Source organism: Triturus cristatus, chromosome 4_1 (assembly GCF_964204655.1).
Source record: "Triturus cristatus chromosome 4_1, aTriCri1.1, whole genome shotgun sequence".
NCBI classification, from domain to species: domain Eukaryota; kingdom Metazoa; phylum Chordata; class Amphibia; order Caudata; family Salamandridae; genus Triturus; species Triturus cristatus.
The window spans coordinates 1,234,338,086-1,234,363,366 of record NC_140585.1 but is presented as its reverse complement, the minus strand read 5'-3'; the positions used below and the strand labels follow the sequence as shown (position 1 = coordinate 1,234,363,366).

General features: G+C 46.7%; 1 protein-coding gene across 2 annotated transcripts in view; it reads left to right on the top strand.

Moving 5' to 3' along the window:
* LRP1 (LDL receptor related protein 1) overlaps positions 1 to 25,281 on the top strand; it is a 1,298,976-nt gene that overhangs the window by 425,379 nt on the left and 848,316 nt on the right. For both annotated transcript variants that reach the window (XM_085654639.1, XM_085654638.1), the window contains exon 24: positions 1,254 to 1,451. In XM_085654639.1, coding sequence (XP_085510765.1) covers positions 1,254 to 1,451 — 198 coding nt within the window. The remainder of the gene's footprint in view (positions 1 to 1,253; positions 1,452 to 25,281) is intronic.

Here is a 25,281-nt window from a genome sequence, read left to right as displayed (position 1 = left end):
TTATCATATGCTTACAATTTAGTTATTCTTGTCACCACTGGAACAGGCTGCAGCAACAACTGAATTGATTCCATGCTTGCACTCCGAAAATAAACTTCAGATCAATTATAAGAAAACTAGCATTGTGTTTTGGATGTACTTGCCCAAAATTAATTATAATATATATAATATTTAATTATAAATATAGAACTGGATCTTTACTCTTATAACGCTTGTGAAAGCTTTAATTGGCCTGTGAAGAAGTCTATGTATGTATGGTTGAGCCTTGACTTATTATTGTTTTAGAATTAGTCAATACACGTAGAGGCTTTGAATTGATCAGGCCCTTATATGACTGGGCTTTTACTTTTACGTTGTTTGTGAAGGCCCTGGAATTGCTGGGCATTGATTTCTACATTGTTTGGCACAAGCCAAACTATGATGGGGTTCTACACAGTTTGGTACCAAACCAATAAGATTTTAGCATGGTCATCTGCATGGCTAAGAATCACACATGTTTGAGTTAGCCTTGGCTTCCTCGTTGTTTAGGGCCATTTACCATTCTATTGGGCCCTTTTACTGAATATTCAGAACCACCACATTACAATTGGGTTTTAGTTTCTACTCATTTTATGATCCATGCGTTTCTGATTAGATTTTGGATTCTACACAGTTTAGAGTCTGACCCTCTTCAAAGTATCCTGGCCTGCACATGGTTAAGGATAAGCCTAATTAAGATCGGGCCTTGGCTTTTATATATTTTAGCACATTGCCCGTATGATTAGGTCTTGGCTACCATGGAATTTCGAAGAAGCCTCATAAGATCATTCTAAATAAAGTTACGACGACTGTCCCCATATTCCATTTGGACTGAGATTCAGTGCATTCTGCATTCGGTCCCTTTACAGTTAAGTGTAAGATACAGTGTGGTATAGACTGCAACTACAAACCTTGAGCCTGACATCCTGCACTATTCAGTGCCATGTCCTCAAATTGTTGTGTTTGTGCTTTAGTACCGTTTTAAACCAGGTACATGTATGATTGTCTTTTTGGTGGATTTAGGTTGGGTGTCTATGTTTTTGAATCTTGAATTCCCAGTTTTCATGCTTTGGTGACATTAGAGTTGCTATAGCCAAAAAACATATCTAAGATTATAAAGCAAAATGTGAATATGTTCAGATAGGTCGTATGAAGCAGCTTTGTTTGACCTTTTTTCTACCAAAAATTCCAATTCCACTGATGGGATTTATCCTTTTTCCTTTTCTTTCCACTAGACCCCTTCAAGCCATTTATCATCTTTTCCAACCGCCACGAGATTCGCCGTATTGACCTGAATAAAGGCGACTACAGTGTGCTAGTGCCGGGACTGAGGAACACCATTGCCCTTGACTTCCACTTGAACCAGAGTTCCCTCTACTGGACAGATGTGGTGGAGGATAAGATTTATAGGGGGAAGCTCTCAGAGAGCGGAGGTAGGAACAGAACCTCCAGTGAGGCATACATTCACAAACCGTCTTTGTCTTTGCATCTCTTGTGTTTGTATCAGTACTGTTGTCTTATGTCCTTTACTCTTCCTTGATCATTTCTGAAGTCAGTGTCAGGAGAAGAATAAAGAAAGTCAGGAGATGGCCTAACGGCTAGGGCGGTCGACCTCGAATCTGGGGAACTGGGTTCGAGTCTCGGCAATGACGCTGAACATCCTGTGATTCTGGGCAAATCACTCAATCTCCCCGTGCCTAACAAGAATGAATGTGTGACCTCATGTAACATAACTGGTGCTATGTAAAGCGCTCTGATACCCGATTCGGGTAAAGTTTACGCTATATAAAAACTCTGCCCAAAAAAAATAAAGGTGCATGGTTTGAACCACAAGGGGTATAAAGATGTTCAAGAATCTAAGTATATGTACACTGACCAGGACAGAGATGGGAGAAATGTAAGGATGGTATAAGAAAGTACTTAGGTAATGATGTGAAATTAGGTCTGTGGAGACATTTCCACTATTGAACAGCATTTTTCAAAAATAGTGTCTTTCCTCTGCAACTCTTATGGTTCTTTTTGTTATTTATGTTTTGGTCTTTGTCTATCTCTTCTCCCTTTCATCACAATTCTTTCCCTCTCATCTCAATCTTCCTCTATGTAATCTCGTTCTCATTGTTTGTGTCACTTTCACCTCTTCCTGACTTGTTCTTCATTCTTGTCCCATTTCTTTTCTGTGTGTTTAAGTCCTATTTTCATGTCTTGCTGTCTGTGTAATCTCTCCCTCCTCTTAGTGTCTTTAACCAAATCTTGCCTCTCCTTTCCTGCCTTCTTTAAATTTTTGTGCCTCAATTTTGTTAGTGTGTCTGTCTTTTTCTTTGCTCTCTTGTTCATACCCAAAAGTAAACATCGGGCAAAATATAAGACCTGAAGTGTATAACCTATTTGGAGACTTTTATTTTGGGTATGACTACCAAGGGCAGCCATATGCAGTCAGCTCAAATCTGTGTACGTAGGAAGCTGGCTCTTTATATAGTTGACCAAAATGAGTTGCTCTGTGTAGAGTCCTGGCAAACCTCATTTGGCTGATAGAGGCACAAATGATAACCCAAATGCTCTCTTTTGTGGTAGTGTGGGTGAGCCGTTAGGCTTATTAGAGGGTTGGTTCTAAGCATTTATTCCACACACAAAGGCAGTAAGTGTAATAAAGTGGGTTTCTGTTGCAGTAACCCTCCCCCCCCTTTATTTTTGCCTGATAACTGATGCACTTTTCCTTGTTGTGCCCTGGGCTCCTGCCAATCAGGTGCCCAGGGCCTGTGTTCCTTCCCTACAAACTGCCTGACAGCCAAAACCCAATTGGCATCTCTGGTCACCTGTCAGCCCCTGGTAAATGGTACCCTAGGTGCCCAGGGCCTTGTGACCAGAGAAGGCCCCTAAGTGCAGCAGCACTTTTTGTGCCACCCTTAGAGGCCCTTTACCCTGACACACACACACTGCCTTTGCAGGCTGAGTGTCTGGGTGCATAACAAAACAGAGTCGACATGGCACACATCCCTGTGTGCCATGTCCACAACACACACTGCCCTGGCATACCTCAGTCACCCCTCTAGCCGGGTGCCCTATGCCAGAGGTGTGGGCACAGGTGCATGAGCCCTGTGCCCCAACAGTACTCGGGTCCATTCCTGAGAACTGTAAGTGCAGTGCTGCCATTAAGAGTATATGGTGCTGGGAGGTCGTCAACACGAACTCCACAGCACCATGATGGCTACACTGAAGACTGAGAAGTTTGGTATCAAACTTCTCAGCACAGTAAACCCACACTGATGCCAGTGTGGGATTTACTGTAAGATGCACGACAGAGGGCATCTTAGAGATGCCCCCTGAACCTAACCTACAATCCACGTCTTGTCTGAGGGGCTGCCTAGGCTGCCACACAGCAGACAGGTTGCTGGACCCCTGGGCAGAGAGCCATCTGCTCTCCTGGGCCTGCAACAATGCACATCCTGGGTGAGGTGCAAAGTCTCCTCCCCCAGGATGGGCAGGGGAAGCTTCAAAGGCATTCCGCCTTTGTGAGCTTCTCCAGGCCACTTGCTGTACCCAGCAACTGGCCCCTACCGGTTCTCAACCCCCTTTCTGGCAGGAAGACTGTCCGTAAACCCTAAGGAAGGACAGGGGGTGTGCCAGCCTCTGCAAACCCCACCCCTCAGGTGGGGGAGGCAAGGTGAAGCACGTCCCCAGGCTCTCGCCATCTTGAAGATGGGGAGCCCTGCCCAATCAGGACTAGGCCACCGCCCCCCTCCCACAGGAGAGTGGCAGGATAGGGGGTGTACCCACCCCAGGGCCGGGACCCAGTGGTCCCTGCCCCATACCTACCTGTAACTCCCCTAAATGTAGTATTTAGGGGCACCCGGAACCTTCCATCCTCCGATCCCGATTCAACAACAAGCTAGAAGATCAAGAAACCAGAAGACCTGCTGTGCAGCTGCTAACAAAAGGACGACATCAACTGACTTGGCCCCAGCCCTACCGGCCTGTTGATCCTTGAACCTGCTCCTGTGGAACTCCGGCGCCTTCAGTGGTCCGCAACCTCAAAAACCCCGGAGGAACTGACCACCTTGAGACTCTACCAAGACTGGGACTCCCACGAGCAGTGGCTCTGCTCAAAGCAGATTGCTAACCCCTGGCATCAGCCCAGAACCGCGAACCCTGCACACTCTGCACCCGCCAAGCTTGGCCTGTGCCGGAGTGAACAAAGACCCCGAGGACGTCTCCCCGGCGACTGTGACCCCGAATCCGGCGCCCAAGGACTCCCCTCAACGCTCCTGACGATGCCTGCAGCCTCAGAACCAGGTACCCTCCCAGCCGCGATCAACAGAGGGTAAGATTTCCCGACATCAAAAGGCACCCCTGCACCCGGCGCTCTGCGGCCCCCTGTGCCCAACTCCTGGGTACCTACCTATCCTCCAACTACCCAACTTACCTCTCGAAGTGGTGGTGGCACCTGAAGAATCTTCGTCCCCGAACTTGCAGGCTTTGTTCAATCTGGAGCTTTTCCATTGAAATCCATTAAGCGCCCGAAGGCTCAAAAGCACCCTGCACCCAGCCGCCCGAGTGGCCCTGTCAGTGTAACGTCTACTCCTACCTACTTCCCCATTTACCCTGAGCAGGTGACCAGGAGCCCAGCTCCCACAGCCGCGTGTCCTGCTAGTCAGCAGCCACCAACCAAGGCCCCCCCACCTGCCTCCCATAGGATAACATTGGGCCAAACTCACTCTGCACCCGGCTGCCCCTGTGCCGCTGAGGGTTTAACAACTGTACTTACCTGACCCTGGGAGACCCCTGAGTCTGTGCCCAGAACCTTAACTCTGCCAGTCGAGTACTTACCCAAAAGCCGATAACTCACTTTTCTTTACTCCCCCTCCGATGCTGCATGCCTGCTGCCTGATTATTCTTTTTTTTAAAACAAATTAATGTGATTTTAATTGTGTGACAATTGTGGGGCGAAAATCTGTGTACTCTGCTTTAGTGAGCTGTGATAGAGCACAGGGGAAACACTTGGGGGCACAAATTAGTTTAGTTAGCGGTCTAGTTTTTTACGCTAACTCCCGTCACCTCAGCCACGATAAATCGGCCCATGACGCGACCGCGCAGCGGGCGTGCCGCTGGCGCGCCTAAGGCAAGCCCGTCTGTGCCCAGCCGGGTCCAGGGGCAGGAACTTTCGCTGGTTTTGATAAAGATAAAGTTATTTTTGATGCCGTGCAGCTACATGACATGAGGAAAGAGGTATCTAGTAAATGTGCACACGCCATGTTGCCTGATATTAGCTATCAATGCCCTAACTGCAAATTTCACTTTCAAAATTCTCCTTTCACCCCACTGGCTAGGCACAAGGATAGAAAGATCACCATGTTGCTACTTAACTGTCGCTCTCTTCCTAAACATTCGACTGAAATTCACTTGCTTTTCGAAGAGAAGAACCCGGATGTTTTATTTTTAACTGAAACGTGGTTAAGTGGCGACACGGATTTTGATGTTGTTCAATCTCTCCCCCTTAATTACGCTATTCAAAGGCTTGATCGCAATTCAGGATGAGGAGGAGGCTTAGCCATAATATATAAGGCTAATTTTGTCTGCAGATTTACTGCAAACTCAGTCCGTGATTGCGAAAGTCTTTCCTTTGTGATTGATCTAGCATCTACGTTCACCTTTTCATGGATCCTGGTATACCACCCGCCAGGCCCCCTTGGTCTTTTTAAGAAGGACCTTCCGGAGGCGGCAGCAAACCTTGCCAGGTCAACCCCTAATTTTACAATTTTGGGTGATTTTAATTTACACTTCGATGATTATTCCTCAGCCTCCACTCAAGAATTGGTTGACGAATTGGCCATGTTCCAACTCACACTAAAAGGGAACAGCCCTACCCATGTCAAAGGTCACACGCTGGATCCTATATTCTCCAACATAGACCACCTCTTAGTAGAAGACGCTGTCCCTATCCTATGGTCTGACCACTTCATACTTCCCTTCAAGTTTACGTTATCTGATGCAAATATACGAACTGCCAGAGCTATAAAAACTACTCGTCGATGGTCAAAATTTCCATTAGACACCTTTATCAGTGAATTGAACGATACTATTCCTACATTTCATCCTAACCCCACTGTGGCTAATGATAATTTTAATAATTGGATCGACCGTGCACTTAACTCTGTTCTTCCCAAAGTTGAAATATCAGAAAATGTAGAAGTAAAAAAAACCTCATGGTATTCCCACAATCTTCGTCAGCTTAAACAAATTTGTAAAAAACATGAGAAACTTTGGAGGAAGGATTTTTCTGTAGTGAGCAAAGTCAAATATCGGGAAGCTATTAAAAACTATAAAAAGGAAATCAAAACTGCGCAAGCTCTCTACTATCAGGGAAAGATCCTCTCGGCAAACTCTCCGCATGAGGTATTTAAAATTGCCAATAATCTTCTTACAACCCCACCCCTGTTATTGACACTGATAATGCACAATTGCGATGTGACCAAATTGCGGATTTCTTTGCAGAAAAAATTCAGTTTATCTATAACTCTTTTCCGCCGGTTTCTAGCTCACAAATGGATGTATCAAGTGGTGGAGTCAACTCCCCGTCCTCCACTCCGCTGTTGGAGGAATTTTCCCCTATGGACCTCCAAACCTTGGGTTCTCCCCTAGATGTTGCCCCCCCTCCAGTGTTCTTCAAAAAACTGCTGAAGTAGTGTCACCTGTTATACTTGATTGTATAAATTCGTCACTTGTAACTGGGATTGTGCCACCTCAATGCAGACATGCTAGAGTCAAGGCTCTTTTAAAAAAAAAAAAACTAATCTTGAACCAATTAACTGGGGAAATTACCGCCCAATCCCCTTGCTGCCAGGGGTCAGCAAATTAGTAGAGAAATATATTGATGCGATTTTATCTGCTTTTTTGAAAAATAATAAGCGTCTTCATGTTACCCGGACTGGCTTCAGACCTCAACAAGGAACAGAAACAGCCATTTTGGCGGCTACAGAAGAAATCAGGAAAACCCTTGACAGTGGAGGCTGCGCTGCCCTTATCCTGTTGGATCTCTGCGCAGCCTTCGATACTGTCAACTATCATCTCATGATTTAAAGATTGAGGGATGCTGGAGTGACTGATTTGGCTCTTAGGTGGCTCCAATCCTTTCTCCAAAGTAGGGTTTTTACGGTTTTGCAGCGTGAATCTTTCTGGATTCACTATGCTGTGCATTATTCCGCGATCTGGTGGTTGGGTCCGGATTCGTAGTCTTTCTTTTTTTCTTTTGTTTTTTCGTAGCCCAGTTGGGCGTCGACGTCCCACCATTTGGTGTACCTCTCGTGACGTCGGCGTGCTTCCTGCAGAAGTCCCACCTTTGGGGCGCCATCTTCAGATTCTTTTTTCCGCTGTTGGGTCTGGATCGTCAACGAGAAGCTCCAGAGTTTGAACGAAGAAAGAAGAAGAGCACGAGTTTCATCGAAGGAAAATAAAGCAAAGACTACAGAGAGGAAGAACATAGAGCCGTGACGACGAATAAGGAAGAGAACCTCAATCTACGACGTCCAACGGAGAATGCGCACTCAGGAACTCTGAGCGCAGGAATGGACAAAACACCTTTTAAATTCTGCCGTAACTGCCACCACAAATACGCGCAGAAGGACCAACATCCAGTCTGCAACCTTTGCCTGCCTATCGACCACGAGAGCAAGGACTGCAACGCCTGCTCCGCCTTCACGCCGAAGACCCTCCGGGTGAGAGAGAGGCAGAGGAGAGCCAACTTCAACATGGAAGGCAAGGGTAAGGCCCCGTCTCTGTACGACCTGGACCTCTCCACCGACAATGAAGACAACATCGCCGAGGGACCTGATGACTTCACGGTCGCAGAGACGATAAGAAAACGTCTGACAAGGTAGGAGAGACGTCGAGCACAAAACCACCGAAAGCGCCCCGAAAACCAGACACTGACTCGAAAAAACCAGAGTAAAAGTCCTCGAAAGGAAACCCGGCGCCGAAAATTTCAACGACCGCGATTGGATCCAAGGACGATAGGCCCAGCGGATCCTTCGAGAAGGACTCCCAAATGCCGAAGACCGCCGGAAAACAAGGTTTGTCGAAACAGGCCCACGAGGTGGGGCGTTCGACTTCGAAAGTCAAGGCTGCGTTGACGCAAGCTCCGTCAAAAAGACCGGCGTTTGACGCCGAACATGCCTCCGAAATGGAGAAGAAAAAGAGGAGGCGGAGATGGAGAGCATCCTTCAGAGGAAGGAGTTGTTCGATGAAAAGATGAAGAGATTCACAATCCCAGCGAAACCGGCGACGGTTCTAGTCAAAGTCGAGGAGCAGGAAGAGTTTGACGCCGAAGAGCAGTCGAAAGCTCCCAAAGAAGGGGAAGAAGATCTCTATTATGAGGGAGAAGAAGAGGAGGAGGAGCAGTCGATCTACGGCTCGGCACCGTCGACGACGCAAGAGCTGGAATGGCAGGACCTCAACACCGAAAACCCAGAAGAGCCCGTAGAGACATATCCTTCGAGGCCTTCGCCGCCAGATGATATTGGGGCGTACAACATGGTCGTCAAAAGCTCGGCTGCAGATTTTGGCGTGAAACTAGAGGAGGAGAAACCGAAAGCAGATTTTCTACTCGAAACACTGCTACCCATCCAAACTAGGAGCCAGTTCCTCCCCATGCTCCAAAGTGTGATGAACCAAGGGAAAGAGGCGTTCAAGGACCCAGCAACATGCCGATCCATCACGCCCAGAACAGAAAAGAAATACAAACACTCCTCACAGGACCCTCCATATATCAAGGGATCTGTCACTGCTGACTCCATTATTGCATCTACGGCCATAAAAAGGGCCAATGTCCCGGCAACCTCTGGGCCACCTCCTGACAAGGAGAGCAAAAGGATGGACCTCACTGGAAGGAAAATAGAGAGGAACGCTGCAATGCACTGGCGCATGGCGAACTCAAATGCGCTACTGAACAGGCACCAGTACCAACATTAGGACGAGATGGGGGACCTAATCAAACATCTTCCCGAACAATACCAACAAAGGGCTTCCCATCTAGTGGAAGAGGGGAAGAATATAGCTAACTCATGCCTTAAGACGGCATTGGACGGGGCAGAGACATCAAGCAGACTGATGGCGATAGGAATCACTGAAAGGAGGAAGGCCTGGCTCAGAATTTCAGGATTCAAACAAGAGGTCCAAAATAATATACTGAATGCCCCTTTCAACGGAGAGACACTGTTCGGGGCACCGGTGGATGAGACGCTCACCCAACTCAAAAAAGAGAATGAGACGGCAAGGTCCATGGGGGCCCTGCAATTCAGGGGGATGCGAAGAGGTACCCCGACTCGGAGACCTTACGGAAGGGGAGGTAACTAGCCGGGAACGTCGCACCAAAGTTTCCAGCAAGGCGAGAGCCACGGCCAACAGGGGCAGCAGAAACAAAACTGGCAGTACCAGCCTAGAGGCCAGTCCTTTCGCGGTAGGGGGAACGATTGAGGACAAAGAAGAAGAGGGGGAGACCAACCCACCTCAAAGTGGCTTTGCACGGAGAAGATGGCTCACCCACAATATGCCTCCGAGGGTGGAGCACAAAAAGAACAAAATGGGGGGGGGGGGTACACAAACCAAACGCCTACGAGCATGCAACACCATTAGGCGGAAGACTGAGGCTTTTCCTTCGGGAATGGCAAAAAATAACTACAGACAAATAGATACTCAACATCATTCAGTACAGATACTGCATAGAGTTGGAAAGGAGCCCTTCAAACAGAAAACCAAAAAGGGCACACTCAAGACAGGAGCTAGCACAACTCGCAGAGGAGGCACTACAGCTGCTCCAAACGGAGGCCGTAGAACCAGTACCTTTCAAGGAGAGGAACAAAGGAGTGTACTCAAACTACTTCCTGGTACCAAAGGTGGACGAGACACTAAGACCCATCCTGGATCTACGGTTCCTAAACAAGTATGTAAGGACGGAAAAATTCAAAATCACATCCCTACAAGAACTACTCCCACGGATGGGAGACAGGGACTTCATGTCCACAGTGGATCTCAAAGACGCCTACTTGCACATCCCAATTAACAGGCAGCACAAAAAACTGTTACGGTTCACAATCAACAAAGATCACTACCAATTCACAACCCTGGCATTCGGGCTAAAGTCCGCACCAAGGGTTTTCACAAAATGCCTTGCAGCAGTAGCAGCGTACCTGCGTAGGGAAGGGATTCATGTGTTTCCTTACCTCGACGACTGGCTATTAAAAGCAAGTTCACGCGAAAAATGCGAGGAACACGCACAGCGGGTCACAAGGACACTAACGAACCTGGGGTTCTCAATACACTGGGGAAAATCGTCCATGAAACCAGAGCAGGTGAAGATATTCCTGGGGGCACAGATCAACACCATAGACAGAACGATAATGCCCAGCGACAAGAGAACAATAGCTCTGCTGAAGGAGACGCGCCTCTACCAGAAGGGGCAAGCTCTGACAGTGAGAACAGCGATCAAGATCATGGGGATGATGGCGTCATGCATCCACCTAGTCCCCAATGTACGGCTTCACATGAGACCATTCCAGGAATGGCTGCAACAGCAATGGTCACAGGCAAGCGGAAGTTGGGAGGATCTAGTGGTTGTTACGCACGCAGTGCAAGAGGAGATAGCATGGTGGAACAGGGTGAACATAACTATAGGAAAGCCCTTGACACCACCAAGCCCAACTGTGACCATCACCACAGACGCATCCCAGATAGGATGGGGAGCGCACATGAACAAGCTCAGAGTGAGGGGTCTGTGGACTCCAGCAGATGCGGTCAGACACATTAACTACCTGGAATTGAAGACCGTACTGCTAGCCCTGAAAGCCTTCCAGAGGCAGCTATACAACCAAAAAGTGTTGATACAGACGGACAATACTACAACAATGTTCTACATCAACAAGCAGGGAGGAACACAATCGTTCTCCCTTTCCACTCTGGCACAAGAGATTTGGAGATGGGCCATCCCACTCAAAATAGACCTGCTGGCCATACACCTACCAGGGAAGGACAATGTGGAAGCCGATTGGCTCAGCAGGCAGACTTCGGCATCCCACGAGTGGGTGCTCAATGGACAGGAAACGCAAAGGCTATTTAAAAGGTGGGGTACACCGACAATAGACCTGTTTGCAACACACCAGAATGCAAAATGCCGAAACTTCGCATCCAGACAACCAGAAAAACAATCCCAGGGGAATGTCCTATGGATAAGTTGGTCAAGGACATTTGCATACGCTTTTCCACCAATACCACTGATACACAGGGTACTCTAGTGCAAGACCAGCAACATGACAATGATCCTGGTGGCACCACAGTGGGCAAGACAGACATGGTACTCACAAATAGTGGAAATGGCACAGGGCCCTCCACACAAATTCGCAAAAAGAAAGGACTTGCTCTCCATGCAGAACGGAGAGGTTCAACACCCAGAGTCAGAGAGCCTCGGACTGGCAGCTTGGCTCCTGAAGACATAGAGTTCGCACACCTTAAACTACCTCAAAGCACTATGCGAGTGCTGCGGGAGGCAAGGAGACCAACAACACGAAAATGTTATGGGGAAAAGGTTCACAATGTGGTGCAGCAAAAATAAACTGCAAAATAAATTGACATGGGAATCAACGGTGCTTAGATACCTCACACACCTACTAAAGGCTAAACTATGCTCATCCTCGCTGAGGGTCCACCTAGCGGCGATCGTAGCTTACACACGAGGTGAGACAGGAAGGAGTTTCTTTACGTCACGATTAGTAAAGAGATTCCTGGAAGGGGCAAAAGAATAGCGCCACCAAAGAGGATGCCGCCTCCGGCATGGAACCTCAACATAGTCCTTATGGAACTTATGAAGGCGCCCTTTGAGCCCATTCACAAGGCCTCCCTTCAAATGCTAACAATGAAGACAGCCTTTCTGGTGGCAATAACCTCACTGCGCAGAGTAAGCAAGCTGCAAGTGCTAACGCTGCAAGAGCCCTACATCCAGATACACAAGGACAGAGTCGTAATGAGAACGGACCCACACTTCATGCCAAAGGTGGTGTCAGCATTCCATATAAATCAGACAATTCAAATACCAAGTTTCTTTCAGAACCCAGCAACAAGCGCAGAAAGGGCACTGCACACTCTAGACGCTAGAAGGGCGGTGATGCACTACATCGAGAGAACCAAAGAACACAGGAAAACCAAGCAGTTTTTTGTGTCCTTCGCAATGAGCATCCTGGGTAGACCAGTGACAAAAGGCACCATCGCACGATGGATTGCACTAACAATACAATTCTGCCACAAACAGGCGGGGCAAGAACTATCGGAGGGTCCACGGGCCCACTCCACAAGGAAGAAGGGAGCAACAATTGCCTTTCTGGCAAATACACCCATTCAAGACCTATTCCTGGCGGCAACATGGGCTTCGGTGCACACGTTCACCAAGCACTACTGCGTGGATATACAGATGAACAAGGAAGCACAAGTAGGACAGAAGGTGCTCCAACATATATTGAACGACCAACGTTCATCTTCCACCCAGCCGCCACAGAGATAAGAAACCGCTACAAAATCTATGCACAGCATAGTGAATCCATGAAGATTCACGCTGCAAAACGAATAGTTTCTTACCTGTCGGTGTAGTTTTGCAGCTTGAACATCTTTCTGGATTCACTAGCGAACCCACCCACCTCCGCCAGGAAGATGAGGCAGGAGAAAAAGGTGGATGGACAAAGACTAAAATAACAAGATAATACTGAAAGGATATATAAAAGGGAAATTACTAAAACGCCTAGGGGGAAAAAAAAAAAAGAGAGAGGAAGGGAAAAAAGAACCCGAAGATGACGCCCCAAAGGTGGGACTTCCGCAGGAAGCACACCGACGTCACGAGAGGTACACCAAATGGTGGGACGTCGACGCCCACCTGGGCTACGAAAAAAAAAAAAAAAGAAAGACTACGAATCTGGATCCCACCACCAGATCGCGGAATAATGCACAGCATAGTGAATCCAGAAAGATCTTCAAGCTGCAAAACTACACCGACAGGTAAGAAACTATTCATTTTTGAAGGAGTGTTCGTCTAAGCCTATTTCGCTGACTTGTGGGGTCCCTCAGGGATCTTCCCTGAGCCCCACAATGTTTAATGTCTACATGAGTTCATTGGCAGAAGCAGTCCTCCCATTTGGGGTAGAGGTTGTTTCTTATGCCGACGATACTCAATTGATTGCTTCCTTAAAACAATCCAATCTTTCAGAACCTGATTTGGTAACTTGCCTTCAGAAGGTCTTTGATTGGATGAGCAGCTCCTTCTTGAAGCTTAATGGAGCCAAAACTGAGCTCATGCTCTTCAGGAAATCCGCTCCCTCTAACATTGACCATCTGTGGCTTAACTGCTTGGTTGCCCCCCCCCCCCCCCCCCCCCGGCCCCAAAAATTCGAGTCAGGAGTTTAGGAGTCTGGATTGATTGCAACTTGGATTTTAGAGAGCAATTGCGTAAAGTAGCAGCAAACTGTTACGGATTGCTCAGAAGATTTAGAAAGGTACTGCCAATGCTTCAGTTTGCAGCAAGACGACTACTTGTACAAGCCATTGTACTGTCGCGGCTGGACTACGCCAACGCGTTCAATCTGGGAGCCCCTCGTGCTACGATCTAAAGACTCCAAATTGTACAGAACTGTGCAGAACGCATGCTGATGAACATTCCTAAACGTTCCTCGGCTAGGCCGGCCCTTGACATTCTTTATTGGCTTCCTGTCCAGCAAAGAGTACAATTTAAAGTGCTTTGTATTATTCATAAATCATTGGCAGGAATGGGCCCGCCCTTGATCCGCACTTGGAATCAACTGTACGTTCCCAATCGTAAACTTAGGTCAGGGAGGAAAGGTTTAATCTGTGTGCCTAAGATAAAAGCGTGCTCGTAGTGGAGGTCGAATGTTTTCATATAATGGGGCCAGACTTTGGAACAGTATTCCACTGCACATACGTTCTGAACCAGATCATCTTACATTCAGAAAATTAGTGAAAACCTTCCTCTTCCAGTAATTCTTTTGTAGCTTACCGAGTGCCTTTTAGCGCTGGGATGCCTCTGGGTAACCATGCGCTCTACAAATATTCCTTCATTCATTCATTCCATAGGGTAACATTGACTAGTTTTCTCTGAAATTTCTTCTAAGTGTGGAGTTTCTAAACTTTAAAATATTCACCTAAAATCAACCGAGTAACAAGCGGAAATACTCAACTGCTATTAGGAGAGATACCAGTGCTGGATCTTGGTGCCCAGCACTGACCTTGAAAAGTACTCGCAACCGTACTTACCTCTAACTCAATTTTCTCCCATAGGAATTCATTCACTGTTTTTCTGTGATATTTCTTCTAAGTGTTGATTTTTGCAAACTACAAATATTCTTTAAAAATCGTACCAACTGTGAAAACGTAATTACTTACCTGCTAAGTTAATTTCCTTCCATAGGATAGCTTTGGTAATTTGATCAGAAAAAGTTTCAAAGTGTCAACTTTTAAAATAGCAAAATATTGCTTAAAAATCACAACAGTAACTAAAACGAATTTACTCATTTGTTTCCAAGAACTGTCCCAGGACTGAATCTAGGATCCAGTCCTGGAGTTAGAAAAGTAATCTTGAAAGTAATCAATTGCATATAACTTAAAATTCCCATTGAGCTCAATGTATTATTGTGTTTAAAATTGTGTTGCCTGTTGCAACAAACTGTAACTATTACCTGCACAAGTAAATTGCCTATTGCAAAGTATTTAACTAAAGCATCTCATTCTGAGAAAGTATATTTTGATACCTATTGTTGGTTCCAAAATAAAACAACCATATATTTTTTTATACAAACCATTGGCCTAGAGTTCAGTTCTTGAGTGTGTGAGACCATTTGCTGACTAGGTGTGTACAACAAATGCTTTACACTGTCCTCTGATACTGCCTTACTGCTCGACCAAGCTACCACTTTAGAGAGTAAGGTTATATCTAACTTTAGCCTCTGCCAAACCTCTGGGGACTGTGGACTCTGTGCACCCTGTACCTATTTGAGGACAGTATATACAGAGCCACTTTCTCACAGTAAGTGATACACATGCTCCAAAAAAAAAATCCAACAACAATTTTTAAAAAATAGCACTTCTTTTTATATGAATTTAGATACCAAGATCATCAGACTCGTAAGTAGTTTTCAAGTTACAAATTTTTATGTGTTTCAAAAGTTGTCACTTAGTGCAATTTCTGGTGCAGTAATGTTATTCTATGGGTGAAAACATGTATTGCATTCTGGCACTTAACAGGGACTTAAGGGACCCTTCTCCGGGACTTAAGGTGAGTATTGAGGAAGGTCCAAGTCCACTTCAGCAGATCACCTCGGGAGGCCCAGGGTGCAGAGGTGTGTTAAACAGCGTTGGTTGCCCCATTCACTTTAATGAATCTCGGTCCGGTCGGAAAGAGCATGCAAGCAGGGACTGGGGGGTCAGTCCAGGTGAACCCACCGAGGGTCTCAAATCGTGAGGAGCTCAGTCACGTAGGGACACCATTGGTCCCCTTCTCATCATGCTGTTGGGCTTGGGTGCAGTGGTGTCTTTTGGCATCAGGACGCATGCTGGAGTCACTCGTGGTTGGAGGAGGCCTTCAGAAAGAGGCTGCAGGCGGTGACTGGAAGTCCAGTCGTGGCAAACCCAAGAATGAGTTCATCCTTCGAGGGTTGCAGGACCCCATTGTCACCATCCCCTCTCTTAAACTCGGGCTGTGGGGCGCGGGTTCAGAGCCACTTTGAGGTGTCTGTGGTCCGAGGCTCTCTCTTGGTCTTTTTTTCTGCTGAAGAAGGGCAAACAGGACAGCGGGCCACTTACGATGCTGGTCTCACTGTCCCTGAAGTCCCTTGACATGCAGGTCGGTTTTCCTCGGAGTTGGTTTCCACACTGGTCACTAAAAGCCTTGGCTGGGGCAAGGGTCTGGTACCCCAGGTATTGGTACTTTGCAGCTCCTGTCAGTCCTGGTAACTCCACACTTGAAGGGAGGACGGATCAGACCAATAAGAGCACTGTGGCCTCTTCCTGGATGGCTGCAGCATCAGTTGTCCCAGTGGGCGGGAGGACATTGAACCGGTCCTTGCTTCTTTTAGTGCCTGCGGCTTCAAGGGAATAGCTCCTCTACTCCAAGGGAGTTCTCCGGTGATTTACAAAGCACTGCCAGCTCTCCGGGTTTCTTGGAGTCTGCACAGCGCTAGATCAAGTCGATTTCTCCATGAGGGTCAGTTGCAGTAGGCCGGTTGGCAAGGCTGGTGCCAAGATAGTCATGCTCCTCTGTTCTCGGGTCAGCAAACTTCTCAGTCCACTTCTTCTTTTGGTCTGTCAAATCTGAGGTCCTCGCATCAGGGGTGCCACCTAAATACAGTATTTATGGGTGTTACAGGGAGTGTCAGGTAGTAGCCAATGGGCTATGTACCTTTAGGGTGACGACATTCTCTATATAATCACTTCCTGTGGGAAGTGGTCATAGCCATGACCCAGAGGACCTAATTACACCAAAAACCAATATGATGTTTTTTTCCTAGTCATGTTCACTTCAGGTAGCCCACCTTAGGGGTGGGACTAGCCTGAGGGTTGCACGCCTCCTGACTAGCCAATTTTTCCACCTGTCCTGGTGCCAAAATGGGCCCTAGGCAGGGCGTGGTGTTTTCCCTATATGGGGGAAGCCGGGGTTGCATATCACAAGAGGTGGGGGCCTTGGAAGCCTCCTGCCTTTATATGCAGATTAATAGTCATCCTGCTTGGAGGAGGTGACAACACCTCTTGCCAGAGCAGGCTTTGTTACTGGCCTCAGAGAGCTTGGGCTCTCACCTCCTGGGGGTCAGAAACACGTCTGTGGAGGCAGGCAGGACAGGACCAGTCAGCCAACACACTAGATGTCGGTAGGTTTTCAGAGGTTGCGTCTAAGGTACCCTCTGTGTGCATGTATTAATAAATCCATCACTGGAATCAGTGTGGGTTTTTTAAATATGAGGTGTTTGATACTAAATACCATAGGTTTCAGTGAAGCCATTATGTAGCTGGGAAACTCGTTTTGAACAGTGCCCAGTAAATATCTTAAGATGGCTTCCCTGTTCACTTTTACTCTCAGTAATTGAACTGGCAAGCACAGGAGCATATCTGCTCATGCAAATATGTCCTCATATGTAATATAATGCACCCTGCCTTAGGGCTGTAAGGCCTGCTGTAGGGATGACTCTTAACATATTACATGCAGTGTTCAGGGACATGACACACAGGGTGTGTTCCATTTTGTGTTTTCACTTTTTAGAGTGCTTTGTCTGCATGAGTTTGGTGCTGGGTACCTTTAAAGTGGCACAATATATGCTGCAGCTCTTAGGGACCCTTTCTAGTACCTATGTCCTAGGTACCAGGGATACCACTTACTAGGGACTTACAGAGGTGCTAAAGGTTTGGTCAATTGGGGATCAATTGACCAGTGAACTTGTTTTGGGGAAAGAACACCAGCACTGGGGACCAGGTTAGCAGGAACCCAATGCACTTCAAAGTTGCATCAAATACCAGGCAAATGGGGAGGGGGGGGGGGAGGGGCTACTGCAACAAAAACTCAGTTGCCTACAGTGTGCTTTTTGGAAAAGCAATTTGACAAGTACTGTATTATGGACCAATGGAAACAATCGTATGCATCTTTTTAAATACTCTCTCTATTTAATGCTAATCTGTTCCCTCTTCAAAACCTCAGAGTTCACATACTTACTGTGTATTAACTGTTGCAGAACTAAAATCCTGATTGCCACAGAATCCCCAAAAAAGAATCATCCCTGACCAAAATAGTTTGGTAAGTGCCCTTCCTTCTTACCTGTTCCCTTCTGATTTGACACCATCATAGAGACACTCTTCCCTTTTGTAAACCCTGCTATTTAGTTTAACCTGTTTTCACCGAGACCTCATTGAAAGAGCATAATCCCATCCTTGCCAAAGGGGTTTAGCCATTGCTGGCCAAAGGGGCCTTAAATAGAATCCTGTGGAATGAGCGGTGCAACAGGTGGTACTTCCATTATTTTTTTTTATACCAAATAGGGGCAGTAGTCTCAGATAAATTTTGCATCTTCAGGCTTTTAACCTCCCTTGGAAAGAATCATGTTAGATGCAGATTCTGGTCCATCTCCTCTTCACCTTAGATCCTGGGATTTGCATGGTGTCCTTGGACTTGCAAGATGTGTACTTTCTTGGATCCATCCTGAAGTGCCACAGGTGTTAGGTTTGATGTTGGGATGGAAACTTTCGGTTCACTGCCCGCCTCAACTTTCCCCTTCCTGGGTATTTAAGAAGGTGATGTGATGGCTGCAGCCCATTTTCACAACTCAGAAGTGCTTGAATATCTGTACCTCGACAGCTTGCTGTTGAAGGCAGGTTTGTCACAGCCTGTTGCAGACTACCTGAGGAGGACCATCTCACTCCTTTCTTCCCTTGAGTTCCCTATCAGCAAGCTAATACTACCTTTTGCCAGTGAAAAGGATTTCCTTTTCAGGCACCTGTGGACAGTGCAGTGGATTTTGTTTACAGGGGCTGTTCTGAATACAGTGGTGTCAGAATCTTTCCTGCCCCTGCAGCCCGTCCTAGCCAGGATGGTTCTGAAGCTTCTTGGCCTTGTCTATCCTGCTGGTATATATTGCCTGTTGGCATATGTAGGCTCTGCAGTGGAACCTCTTGTCTCCAATGGGCTCATCACTGGGGGTGCCTCTCAGAAAACATCCATATGTCAGAAAAGGTGGCCTGGGACCTTCAGTGGTGGATGAAGGAATCCAGTTTGACTTGCAGAAGGCCTTCTTCCTCTCTTCCATCCAGAACTTACAGTTGTGATTTTAGGAAGCTGGATATTTATATAGTATACAAAACAGAGGTATACTGTGCAAAGAGTCCAGGTATCTCTTATAAGTGGACAGGGGCTTGCTCTAGCAATCACAGGGTGCTCTCTTAGGGGGTAGTGTGGTTGAGCAGCCTTAGGCTTATCAGAGACGAGTGTTAGACATCTTTGAATACACACACAGGCAATAAATGACGCACATGACTCAATAAGGAATATATATAAATGACCCATATCTTTATATAATTTTAGACCCCAAAATCATTAAAATTGGGTAAGTACTTTTCGAGTTAGAAATATTTACTGGTTTTAAAAGTCACCACTTGGTGTAATTTCTGGAGCAGTAACGTTATCCTAGGGAGGAAAGACACTTACTGCATAGAGGTACTTAACAGCGTCTTACAGGATCAATCTTCTTGGCTGTTTGTGAGTATCGGGCAGGGTCTAAGGCAGAACCATCAAGTCTCCTTGGGCAGCACTTGGACGGCCTGGTTCAGAGGTGCTCAGGTGGGGGCTCAGGTCTCACAATGCTCAGGGACGTACGGACACCTTTGGTCTTCTTCTCCATGGGTCAGGGCAGTAGAGTGCAGAGGTGATCTCAGGTGTTGGGTTTTCATGACCGGAGACACTCTCAGTAGAGGATGCCTGCACAAAGAGTCTGCAGGCGGCTTCGGGAAGTCCACTGTTGGCAAACCCAAGGTGGGCTTCATCTCTGGAGGGTCTAGGGACCACCCTTGCACCGTTGGCCCACTTTGACTAAGTCTAGGAGGCACGGGTGTAATTGTGCTTTCTGGTGTCGGGTTTTGGTGGTCCGAAGTCCTCACGGGTCTTCTGAGGTAACTGCAGGATGCAGGGGAGCAGCTCCACTACTCCACGGGAGTTCCTGGGTCTTGGGTGAAGTGCTAGCAGTACTGTACTCACAGGCTTTTGGGGGCACAGCAGCTGCAGGAGGAGTTGTCTTTGGTGCAATTGTCAGTGACAGTAGGCCGGCAGGGCTGGTGCCGAGTCAGTTGCTGGTCCTCTTCTTGCTTTTGCAGCTCTTCAGTGTCCTTATTCTTCTTTGATGTCATCAGGCTCTAATTTCCTGGTGCCTGTGGCTCCCCTAAATACTACATTTAGAACTGTTAAGGGGGTGCAGTGTAGTAGCCATTGGGCTACTTACCCCTGGGGTCACCACACCCCTTATATGACCACTTCCTGAAGAATGTGGGCATAACCAAGTCTTAGAGTTCCTAATTTTGCCATCTGCAAGATGGCAGACTTTGAATTGAATTTTCATGTCCATGTCAGGTACCCCACCTTGGGGGTGGAACTAGCCTGGGGTGAACATGCCTCTCTGACTACTAATTTTCCTGCCTGTCCAGCCGTCAAATGGGCCCTTGTCAGAGGGAGTTGGCATCCCCTCACTTCTGAGAAAAAGCCAGATTAACATCTAAAGGCAATGTGTTCTTTGAAGCTCCCTGCCTTGGGATTCCAAATGTACAGGTTATCCTGCTGGAGGGGTTATAATAATCCCTCTGTTGAAGGAGGCTTTGTTCCTGACCTCCCAAGAGTGTGGGCTCTCACCCCTGGGGGTCAGAAACCAGTCTGTGGTGGCAGGCTGGTCAGAACCAGTCGGCCAGCACACTAGTACTTGTTAGGTTTTCAGGGGACACCTCTAAGGTGCCCTCTGGGTGCATGCATTATTAAATCCATCACTGGAATCAGTGTGGGTTTATTAAAACAATGTGTTTGGTACCAAACCACATGCATTTTAGTGAAACCTTCATGTAGATAGGGAACTTGTTTTTACCAGAGTTCAGCACATGTATTTAAAATGTCTTCCCTGTTCCTTTGTGACATCTAAGAATTGACTTAGACATAACAGGGGCATATCTGTTCATGCAGATATGTTCAAACATGTAGTATGGCGCACCCTGCTTTACAGCTCTACGGCATGCTGTAGGGGTGGCTTATCTATACTGCGTGCAGTGTCTGCTGGCATGGCACACTGGTGCCATGTCATGTTTTCATTTTTGGCTGCACACAGGCTGCAATGGCAGTCTGCATGAACTAGGTGAGGGGTCCCTTACGGGTGGCGTAATACATGCTGCAGCCCTTAGGGACCCTCTTTGGCACCCATGTCCTATGTACCCGCGGTAACATTTATTAGAGACTTACTGGAGTGCCAAAGGTATTGCTATTGGGGGAACAGTAGTACAGTTGTAGGAAAAGACATCTGGCATTTTGGACCTGGATAGCAGGAACCCATTGCACTTACTGTTAAAATTGCATCAAATACCATGCCACTAAGTGGCACTTTCCTACATTGATTGATTCTTTGGCTTTAGGCTGGGGAATTCAGAAGATGATGGTTAGGTAGCATATCCTCCGCAAAAAGCGTTAACTAAAGTAAATAACTTGTTCATATATGTATCTGTAAGATATTCTGTTCACACTATGTGCCTCCCAGAGACGGCGTCAGAACAAGAGTTGTTACTCTGTATTTAGGTATGAAGTAGTTTGTGATAGGAGGAAACACATGGACCATTAAAGTTATTTTCTCTAGTGTGCTTTTAAATCCATCTATGAAGTATTGTCATTTTGCAACTTGCAGGATCCATCCATATGAATTTATAACCCGAATTGCAAATGAAAGTGCTGTTTTTAAATTCTTTACTGTCTGCTCTTAATCACAAATGCTGCATTTCTCATACATGCCACCCTCTAATGATACCTTTCAGTGGAAATAGTCTTCATTATGCGAAAGTTAATTAGCTTTCTGCAATGCTTCTCTAATGTTAATTATAAGCTGTCTTCTCGTGGCACGCACAAAGAATCCCTAACGTGATTAGACTTCTTAAAATATAAGGTCTGAAATCTCAATGGTCCCTGTGGTGTTGTGTTTAAAGAGCAGGAATATCTTTTCCTCTGTGTTTGGTAGTAATCTCCCATGGTAGTTCACACTCTAGGCCTGTCACGCTTCGGTGCTTGTGATGGCGAAGTAGTTAAATATGGAAATAAAATCTGGTGTGTCATTAACTGAAATGAGTGCAGAACCACTTTTTGACCTTGATTGTTTTGGAATACTGTATTGTGATAGCATACATTTGGCAATGTGGTCATTGCTTTGCATCACAAAGTTGATCAATTTGCTTTTCGTGCTTTTACCTGACACTTTTTTTGTACCTTTTCTGTGTTGGTTTCCATTTCCAAAGTCAACCCTTCTCTGGGAATACCATTTTCCCTCTATATAATATTGCCTAGCATGTGAGCTCCTGTGGCTAAGAGGTAGCCTGAAGCATATGGAACCCTATTCTTGGGATCAAAATGTGCCTTTCTGTGCTATACTTAAACCTGATACTTTAAGTTCCACTCTTATATGGTTCCAGTTTTCAGTGTTGCTGGGATCACTGCGAGTGAACTACATGGCCTTTAAATAAGCATCTTTTAACACATTCTTTATTGTATTTTTACTGACACCCACTGATTGGCTGATCAAGAGTTCAAGCAGACAGGTGCCTGCAAGATGCACAGACCAGCATCAACCTGTTACACGGAACGGGGTTCACAATAAATGTCACCTAATACCATTTACAGCCTCTCCTAATATAAGCCTGTTTGGGATCAATCCTCAGTTCGATCTTTGCCACAGCATACCCCCAGTTCACAGAGGGTTCTCAGTCTCCAGAACCAACTTGCTCTTTTTCAGCCACATCCTTTCCTGCCAGTCAGGACGGTCATGCGCCTTCTGGTCATGATGGCCACATATAGCAATAGTTCCTCATGCTAGGTTACATGTGCTGCCTTTACAAAAGTGTCTAGCATCTCGGTGGTCACCAGAGGGGGCGATTTTGAGGTTCTAATGTTGATTTTACCTAAGGTCTATCAATCTTTGAACTAGAGGGGCTCAAAGAACAACCCCAAAGGCAGACCTTTTTGGACCCAGTACCACAAGTGACTATCACCACGGATGAATCACTTATATAGCCTCCTGCTGGCCAATGTGGTTGCCATTGGTGCACCTGTCCCCGACCCTTGGAAAGGAGACGAAATTATCCCCGTTTTTAAACAGGGGGATAAATCACACCCAGGTAATTACAGGCCTATTAGCTTAATAGATTCTCTACAAAAGGTAATGGGGCGGCTTGTCCTCAATAATGTACAATATTGGATAAATGAATATAGTATTTTATCCCCTTTGCAGGCTGGCTTTCTGGCATTCACCAGTACCATCGACCAGGTGTTTCGTTTTAACCTAATTTACTGGAAGACGGTGGTCCTGGGCAAGGGCAGCTTGTATGCTGCCTTTGCTGACCTAAAATCAGCCTTTGATCTGGTCCCCCGTACCAACCTATGGGTGATCCTGCAAAATATGGGGATGCCTCTTGAACTGCTAACCCTCATAGTTAGACTTCATGAGGATAATTACGCTAAAATTCGTTGGGGCTCGGTAAAACACCGATTCGGTAAATTACCGAATCCTCAAATCCTATGTAGGGGGCACTCAAGTGAGTGCTTTTTTGTTTCAAGGATTCGTTATTTACCACCAACTACAGGTTGGTGGTAAATACTGAATACCTGTTAAAAAGCACTTTTGTGCTTTTCTAGAAATGCCATGTGGCAGACATACATGCCCTTAGGGCATGTATGTGCGCCACATGTGCACACATGGACGATTCAGGGGTGCAACAGGGTGTCAATGTGACACCCTGCCACCCTTGAATCTGCTCCCCCTATTACCGAATCGGTATTTACCGAATCGGTAATAGTCAATGGCTTCCCATTCATTCCTATGGGCCTCCAGGCCCATAGAAATGAATAGGAAGGCATTCCTGTGAGAAAGTGCCCTCTTTCTTGCATGGTATGCCCCCACTTTTTGCTAAATTGCTGAATGTACTTTGACTGAGTGTACCCTGGACTCCTGCCAATCAGGTGCCCAGGGCCTATGTTCCTTCCTTAAAACACCCAAACTCCAAATTGGTAAACCCTGGCCACAAGTCAGCCCCTAGTTAATGGTACCCTAGGTACCCAGGGCCTTGTGACCAGGGAATACCCCTAAGGGCTGCAGCACTCATTGTGCCACCCTTAGGGGCCCTGAATCCTTACACACACACACTGCCTTTGCAGGCTGAGTGTCTGTGTGCAGGACAAAATGAAGAGTCGACATGGCACACATCTGTGTGCCATGCCCAACACCCACACTGCCAAGGCATATGTCAGTCACCCCTCTGGCTGGGTGCCTTATGCCCATGGTGTGGGCACAGGAGCAGGAGCCCTGTGCCCCTACAGTACCCAGGTCCATTCCCGGGCACTGTAAGTGCAGTGCTGCCATTTAAGAGTACATGGTGCTGAGAGCTCGTCAAACACGAGCTCCACAGCACCATAATGGCAACACTAAAGACTGGGAAGTTTGGTATCAAACTTCTCAGCACATTAAACCCACACTGATGCCAGTGTGAGATTTAATGTACCAAGCACCCCAGAGGGCATCTTAGAGATGCCCTCTTACATCTAACCTACAATCCACGTCTGCTCTGAGGCTGCCCAGGCTGCCACAGTCCTCCTCAAGCTGTCCTACTTGAGAGCCAGACTCACCTTGAATGCCCTGGAGTGGCCACATCAGTGGTGGTTCACGGACCTCCTTCACTGGTCACAGCATCCACATCTCAAGCTGCCATGCAGACCAGACCTGCTACCAAGGTTCGGAGGACAGAAGGTGCACCACAATCTCTCTTCCTTGAATTTGGCAGCATGGCTCCTGAGCGAGTGCAGTATGAACACTTGAACCTACCACAAGACTGCATTGATAGCCTCAAAGTGGCTACATGGCTCTCAACCCTTATAGCATATGCTTTCAAGTGGAATAGATTTTACATGTGGTGTTCTTTCAAGAACATTGCCCCCACATCTTGCCATGAAGATGTCATTCTTCCCTACCTTCCTAATTTGGCAACATCTGGCTTTGCAATTCTCTTCCATAAAGGTTCACTTGGTGGCTCTTACTGCCTACAGAAAAGCTCCTTCACAAACCTTTTTTTCAAAATCCCATTAATCAAGGATTTTTTACATGGGTTGAAGAAGGTTTTCCCTCCCATCAGGTGTCTTTCCCCTCCCTGGGAGCTTAACATGATCCTTTCACTTCTCATGCAGTATCCTTTCAAACCCATTCATAAGCCATCCTCACATCATGTCTCGTGGAAAACTGATTTTCTCGTGGCTATCACATCAGCTCGTAGAGTTAGCAAAATCCAGGTGTTATTCTCTTATGAACCTTATAAAGTTTCCCACTCTAACAAGGTAGTTATGAGGACTCACTCAAAATTCCTTCCCAATGTTTTTTCAGATTTTCATGTCCGACAATTTCTTTGCCAACCTTCTTTCAGAATCCTTTAACCCCGGCTGAAAGGACTCTTCATTCTCTAGATGTAAGGCGT